The sequence below is a fragment of the Morus notabilis genome, unplaced genomic scaffold (genome assembly GCF_000414095.1).
Source record: "Morus notabilis unplaced genomic scaffold, ASM41409v2 Scaffold172, whole genome shotgun sequence".
NCBI lineage: Eukaryota > Viridiplantae > Streptophyta > Magnoliopsida > Rosales > Moraceae > Morus > Morus notabilis.
The window spans coordinates 700,351-707,985 of NW_010362230.1; the positions used below are offsets into that span (position 1 = coordinate 700,351).

A 7,635-nucleotide genomic window follows, 5' to 3' on the forward strand; every position below is an offset into this window, starting at 1 on the left:
AAAAAACACTAAAAAACCATAAATTATGATTCAACGTCCTCTAAACCATACGACCCTTTTATTTTGTTTTAATTGAGTTTACATAGTAAGGGCATGTGTACACTCAATTAAAAGATGTATTTATAGGTGAAGATCATCCTAGCTAACCAAAAAGCATAAAAGTGAGTTTCAAATTTTGCCAAGTTCTAAAATGAAAGGTTTGAAAGGTGAAATTATCATAATTACTAGCTTGCTAATTTTCCTTTGGTTTCTCGCTATTGAGCAACTTTCACATGCAGCAAATTCACTAACTGCCGGTGACGTGATGAGAGACTGGGAATCCCTGGAATGCGACACTATTTACATCGCTCGGAACTAATCCACAATTGCTTAAATGCACTTTTCACAAGAAATTTGCTCAATTTCACTGTGCCTAAAGAACTAATTTGTTTGCGCGTAAAAAATATTTTGAAAGCCAAGAAGAAGAGCAAATTGTAGAACAGAACCCCCAAAGCTTCTTCCCTCAAATCATTCAGACATGTACACAATTACAAGGAATTGAAAGCAAATTATCCTTTTTTTTTAATTTTTTTTTGGACAATTACAATTTAATTAAGAGAGCTTCTGAAGCTTATGGCAAAGGTTCCTGTGAATCTCCCAAGCGGGAGAGATGGAGATATGCATCAGTCCCTGCATGAACACAACAAAATTATGCAAATGTTTCATAAAAGATTTGAAGAGATGAAATGAGAGCAAATAATAAGACGAATTGAACACGGATGATAAAATCAATGCAATCAATAGTGGAGGACAAGAAAAATGGTTAGCTATCACCAAGGCTGATCATCAGCACGGTTAAGATTGACCTGTAACCCTGTTGAGACCTTATGTCATTATTAGAGGGACCCAAAATTGATAGGAAAAATCATTTATCTCCATAGACACAAGAGGTGGTCCCCACATAGTGGGACCCATGTGGACCCCTCGAGTCGGGCCCACTTTTGGGTGCCCAAATTGATACGTGAATTTGTGATTGATGTTTAAGGTGTGGCGGTGATTACCAATGGTTTAACAATGGTTTGATATAAAGCAACACTTGCGTGAAAGCATAAATAAAGTGCATGTCACAAGTCAAGAGCTGCAATCTAGCTCAATGGGGAAACAGATGATCGCTAGTTGCAAGCTACGAGTATGATTGATGGATAGACGAGGGAAAAAAAACTAACTAAAAGTTGTTGTTAATGCCTCCTATCAATAATTATGAGCCTTTTGTAAACCAAGAGGAGAACCTACATGAATCATGATGCATGCAGTTATTTGGATCATTTTGACAAGAACACGTCAGGAAATCCTCTAAACACTCTGTTTAATAAATTTTAGCACGACAAATTCTCAAAACTCACCATATCCTTCCATGGAGATAGTCTGCAAATCTCCTCCAAAATACCGAGCATACAAGCGGCTTATTGGGAGTCCATATCCATATCCAGCCATCGTCACCGTATCAGCCACTCCAAGATCTGCGTGCTCATCTAGTGGGTTTCTAGCGGTGCTGTAAAGATAAGTGAAAATTTTGGGCAGGCCGCTTCTGGGTATGCCACCACCTTCATCTGACACCTAAAAACCAGCTTGATAAGCAACAATTGTTCGAAAAATACGCAGCTCAAGTAGATCAAGAAATTCATGTAGTAGTTAAAATAGTACCTTAATAGTAACATCCTCGATACCATCAGCAACTATTATTCTAACGGAAGGCGCAACTTTGTCCGAGTCCATGTAACGCTCTTGGACAGCACGCAAGGAGTTCTTGACCAGCTCAAAGACCATAAGATGCAAGTGTACTGGGACATATCTGTTACAAGGACCAATAGGAATTTGACAGAACATAACATGAATAGATTGCCATAACTCTTACAGTAGAAATAAAGGAGAATGTAAAAATCAAAGTGAAGAAAATGAAAAAAGACAAGTTTTGTTTTTTCATGGTGTCTGGTAGAAGAGAGAAAAATCCTCATATAAAATGTGTAAATGAGGAGGAAGGATTAAAAATGGTGGGCCCAATGATCTTTTAACTTCATTTCTTCCCTAATTTCTTCTCTAGCAAACAACCCAGTATTCTCTTTTCTCCTCTTAAATATCACCTCCAATTTCTTGCCTCTCAGTTGTTCTACAAAACATAGTGTCAAGTCCCATAGGATTATAGGTCGATGTAATAGCCAGATGGGTTTCAAAACTAGCATAACATAAAAGGAGTGAGGAGACCAAACCAAGTGAAAACAGAGCATGCTTACGGGAAAGTAAAGTCAGGATCACCATAGATATTAACATCAGGTGCACTTCCATATTCACGAAAGCAAATTGAACGAGCATCTTCGCTAGCATTTCGTGCAACCTCAACTGGGGACATTCTTGTGTGAATATAACCAATACAATGAGGAGGGGGGTTGGGATTGTGCAACTCAACATGCTGACCTGAGTAAGTATCACAGAAACTTTAAGGAACATCACATATTTACGCCAAAAGGCAAAAACAAGACCGGAATAACCTGCAGGCACTAATCCCAGCGAAATAAAGTAAAAGAGGAAAAGAGGGAAATAACTAACCAATTAGCATTCGTATTCCAATTCTCGACATGTAAAAGCGATCCAGGAACTGGTGAATCTCATCAAGATCCTCATAAACAATCTTTTGATTCATACCTTTCTTCAGCTGTTGAACACCCAAAGCCATCATGGGAACCACATTGTTGTGTCTGACCTTTATCGCCTTAATCATTTGCGTAAACTCTCTCTCATCGTTTGAGTCCTTGATGTCCGGAAATGATCTAAGGTCACGGAAGGAATCCAAATACCAATCTCGAACCTACAGTTTTGTTATGTAAATCAGTGCTTCTCTCGCAAAGTAAATAGTTGCTGAACAAGTGCTTTCACAATAATGCTCCTCATAGGAGAAAAAGAACTAAAACAAAGCTGCAACAAAAAGTGAAGCATCTTTTCCTGAGAATCTACGAGGCATTTCAACATCTCAAAAGTACAAAACAAAAACAAAGTATATAAGGAGGCAATTTTGCAATTAAAAAATAAATCAAAGCTGATACTTTTGTCACGGCCAGGGTGGTCAAATTAAATCCTCACTTTAAACGCAACAAATATACAAACATTCGTCAACAACAAAGCGGATATACTCCATTCCAAACACTGAATACATCCATACTTTAGACACGACAAATATACAAACATTCTTCAAGAACAAGCTAAGATATTCCACTCCAAACACTAACAAAAAGAAAATGAAAAGAACATGAAGTACCACGTTTACCACAAAGTAGAGTCCTTTGTCCCAACAACGAGGCAAAGCGATTGTATATTATACCAAAAGGAATCTCCTCTACAACCCAGACATGAGACAACACAGATCTTCATAAATCATCCTCAAAACGAGTATTAAAACTACTAAATTAATATGAAGGAGAAAAAGAAAAACAGAGCAACCCAGAAAGCATAATGATATTTGGGGTATTGATTTAGGAATAAAAAAGAAATAAGAACTACACTGATCAGTGATATAACATACGTAGATACTAATAAACAATTAAATAAATAAATACATAAAAGTACAGCTGGCCCAACACTTCCACAAAAAGAAAAATCCAAAGCCGAAACAGAAGTTCATCCCATATTTGCATTTTTTTTTTTCAAGTCAGCCGCTGAATTTACACTTTCGGTAATCGTAGTCTCTAAGCTTAAAAAATTAAGACCAAAATTTTTCAAAATTGAAAAAAGAAAAAGAAACAATTATAATTTAGTACCTGCAAAACGGCAGGTTTAAGAGAGAGGCCATAGGGGAGAGTTTCGAGCTCGAATGCTCTGCGGGCAATTCGAATCGGAAGTTCCTTATGAAGGAATTGAGCGGAGAAGAGAAGATTGCGAGGAGTGGGTTTGGAGCCGAACTCCATCATGTACCTCAAACTCACCCCTGTTTGCTTCATGCATCCCCATTTCTGGACTTCCTCGATCAAGCTCTTCGACAACGACTCGCACGCCTTCTTCTTCGCTGCCATGGATGAATCAAATTTCTTCTTCTTCTTCTTCTTCGTCTTGGTCAGCATGCAATGCGGAATTGGATCGCATTCAGAGGCGAATTGCGGTTTGACAATTGGACAAATTTGCTTAGAATATTCGCCGCCGAGAAAAGAAAAAAGGAAAAAAAAAAAAGAAGAATTCAATGGAAGGTTGCAGGAGAGGAGACCATAGGAGACGGAGGTGAGCTAGGGTTAGATTTTAACCAGAGCTTCTGATGACGCCATGAAAATGACAACTGCTGCTCTCTCCGTGTGTTATTGTTTTGTTTTATTTTTTTTGTTTTTTTTAAACAAAAAGAAAAGCTTAAGGCTGGTATTAGGATTAGGGAGGAGAGAAAAGGTCTTTAAGCGCTTCTTTTCCTTTTGCCACGTGGATTCATATCTGTTTCCCTCTCTTCTCTTTCCCAATCCTGGCGGCGAGTCGGTTTTTTTTTTTGGGACGAGAAAGGTTATTGTTGCACTTATCCGTTTAAAAAATTCTTTTAACAATATATGACATATGTATTTTCTTTTAGACACGCCAAATGTTTTACGTTAATTTTTTTATTATTTTATGTGAGATATGAGTTATTATTTTTTATTTTTAAAAAAATCTCACATGTAGCGATATTGAGCCCGTTTATTTCTATTTTCGTTTTCATTTTTCACGTTTTTTGAGAAAGAAAAATTGAAACGGGAAATGAAAATGTGTTTGGGAAGAATCCGTTCCAAAACCAAAAATGTAAACGTTTTTGGATTTTTTCCAAAAACTCATTTTTTTTTTAAAAACGGATGAAATCCGTTTTTCATTTTCCTTTTCATTTTCTTCTCTCTCTTCTCCGACTGCAAAACAATCTTAGAATAAAACTACCAAACGCATTTTCAGAAATGATTCCAAAATAAAAATGAAAACGTTTTCGTTTTCATTTTCATACAAAAAATAAAAACGTTTTGGAACCAATTCCAAACGCACCAACTATTTTCCCCACAAATATACACCCGACAACGAGTGTTTTTGAGTTTTGTTTTCATAAACACAAGATTGTTTTTAATATTTATATAATAAAAAAATAAAAGTATTATTTTGATAAAACACATAAGATGTTTTAAATATTTTTTCAATATTAAATTGATCCTAGTATGATTTGTTTTTATAAGAACATTCAATTCGAATTGAATTAGGAATAAATTTTACTTATATTTTATTTCAAATTTACTATCGTCCATAAATATCCTTTTATCAATTTTATTAGAGAAAATAAGACAAATATTTTTTAAAAGTGAACGAGTTAGGATTTCTATCCTTTAATTTTTATTATTAATTTTTTAGTTAAATAACTATATTAATAGAAAAATATTAATAAAAAATAAAAGATTAAAATTCAGACTCATATACTCTTAAAAATAAATTCTATAAATTTCTTATATTTTTTTTTCATATTTTTATTACTAAGTGTGGATCCGTTTTGTAACGGAACCCAAAGACTGACGAAACGTCTTGTTAGGTTTCTTTTTTTTTTCTTTCCTCTTCATTTCTTTATTTTCCTTATTCTTTTATTTACAACTCTAACTCTTTATTTTTCATTATTCTCACTTTTTTACTTTTTTATGCTTCTCTCCCTAAAATTTTATATATATTTTTAAATCCACTTCATTTCACGTTTTTTTCCCTAATTTGTTTCTTTTAATATAATTATTCTTACAAATACATTCCTATTAAGTTTTTTTACTCTCTACTTTTTTTTAACTTTCCACCCTTTTTCTCTCCTTTTTTTATTCTTATCTTTTTTTATCTCATTATACATTTTTCGTTTTTTATTTTCTCAAATTGACTCTCATATATATATATATATATATATATACACTTTTCTCTTTTCATTTCCCATAAAAAAAATCCCTACATATCCCAATCTAAATTTTTTTAAACCCTCTTTTCTTAACAAAATGTTTTGTAAGTGAGTTTTTTTTTCTTTTCCTTCCTTTCCCTCTCTCTTGTTTTCCTATTAATTATTTTTTTAAGTTAGCTACGTTGTTGAATATTAAGATTTATAATATATCTTATTTTAAAACTTGGAGCAATCACACTTAGCATCATCCTACAATGCTTGACTAATGATTTAACTTAGTTTAATTATTGAATTACACGTTTAATTTATAATAATTTCAGAATTACGTACAGTTTCATGTAACCAATCAATCAATAATTATAATTTCTGAACTAAAATCATATTTTCTCTGTATTATTGGATTTTGAAGAGAGTCTAAGGTCCATTTAGAACTAGTGGGTGTGGTTGAGGCGGTCCCACCCCGATTGTTCTGTTTTATGACCATTCTCAAGCACATGTATGGCCTGCCTGCTCTAATATGTGGACCGCAACACCACACGAAACAATATTATTAAGGTATCATTCATTTTATCGATTCGAGTTTTTAGTTTTAGTTTTTTACAGTATAAAGTTATCAAAAAATGTCACATCTAATTTTTTTTGCTATAGTGAAAAGCTCTCAGAAAATGTCACATCTCAACTCGAATTGAAAACTCGAATCTGCGAAGTGAACGAGGCCCAAATACTTTTCACTCGCCAAGAATTTTGATTTCTTGCTACAAAAGAATTGGTAGCAGGAACCTTAATTTTAGTAGTAAAAGTTTTTCACCACTAAAAATTTGTGGTAGCTCGGTAGCAAAATGCTTTTGCTATTAAAAAAATTTTGGCAGTAAAAATTTCTGCTACTAACTTTTAATAGTTAATACTAAACGATTTGGTCTCGAAAAATGAACCCGAGCTTGTTGTTTAGCTACCAAATTTTAGTAACGGAAATATTTTGGTAGCAAAAACTGAAGAATCTGCTACTAAATAATTGGTAGAGAAACGTTTTTACTACTAAAATTTTTAGTAGCGAAAAGTTTTAGCTATCAAAAAAATTAGTAGCTAATAACCTTTAGTAGCAAAAAGCGAAGAATCTGCTACCTAACATTTAGTAGTGAAACGTTTTTACTACTAACAATTTTAGTAGGAAAAAGCTTTAGCTACCTAAAAAAATTGATCGCAAATACACATTTGGTAGCAAAAAGAAAAGAATTTGTTACCAAATATTTAGTAGCGAGACGTTTTTACTACTAAAAATTTTAGTAGTAACAAGCTTTAACTATCAAAATATATTTGGTACGAATACACCTTTAGTAGCAAAAAGTGAAAAATCTCTTACTAAATATTTGGTAGTTAAATGTTTTTATTAATAGAATATTTGGTACCTATAAGCTTTAACTATTGGAAAAAAATTAGTAGCAAATACATGTTTGGTAGTCAAAGATATGAAAACCCGCTACTAACATTTTGATAGCAAAAGCTATTTTCTACTAAATATTTCAGTAGCGAAAACCTATTGTTACCAAAATATTTAGTAGCAAAAATGGTTAGCGTATCATTCTCAAATAAGAGTTAGCTACCAAATGTTTGGTAGCAAAGTCATTTTGTTACTAATGTTTTCGGCAGCCAAAAATTACTTCACCTATTTTTTAATTTTCAAAAAGATATATAGAACCTATTATTTCACGAATTTATAACATAAAAAATATTATAAACAATAAAAGTAA

General features: G+C 33.2%; 1 protein-coding gene across 1 annotated transcript; it reads right to left on the reverse strand.

The window, feature by feature from the left end:
• Window positions 1-471: 471 nt before the first annotated feature.
• On the reverse strand, window positions 472-4,383 carry LOC21407862 (pyruvate dehydrogenase (acetyl-transferring) kinase, mitochondrial). The gene is made up of 6 exons (XM_010101418.2): window positions 3,789-4,383; window positions 2,584-2,842; window positions 2,271-2,451; window positions 1,684-1,831; window positions 1,383-1,596; window positions 472-669 (listed from the first exon to the last, which is right to left on the reverse strand). Exons 1-6 carry the CDS (start codon window positions 4,086-4,088, stop codon window positions 611-613), a joined length of 1,161 nt encoding a protein of 386 aa, XP_010099720.1. The 5' UTR covers window positions 4,089-4,383; the 3' UTR covers window positions 472-610.
• Window positions 4,384-7,635: the final 3,252 nt, after the last annotated feature.

Bases quoted from the DNA above. Each gene is read 5' to 3' on its own strand.
- LOC21407862 (XM_010101418.2), bottom strand. From the start codon at position 4,088: ATGCTGACCAAGACGAAGAAGAAGAAGAAGAAGAAATTTGATTCATCC. The intron at 1,832-2,270 runs GTAAGCATGCTC...TCCTTGTAACAG, and splicing joins GATCCTGACTTTACTTTCCC to ATATGTCCCAGTACACTTGC. The intron at 1,597-1,683 runs GTACTATTTTAA...GCTGGTTTTTAG, and splicing joins TCGAGGATGTTACTATTAAG to GTGTCAGATGAAGGTGGTGG.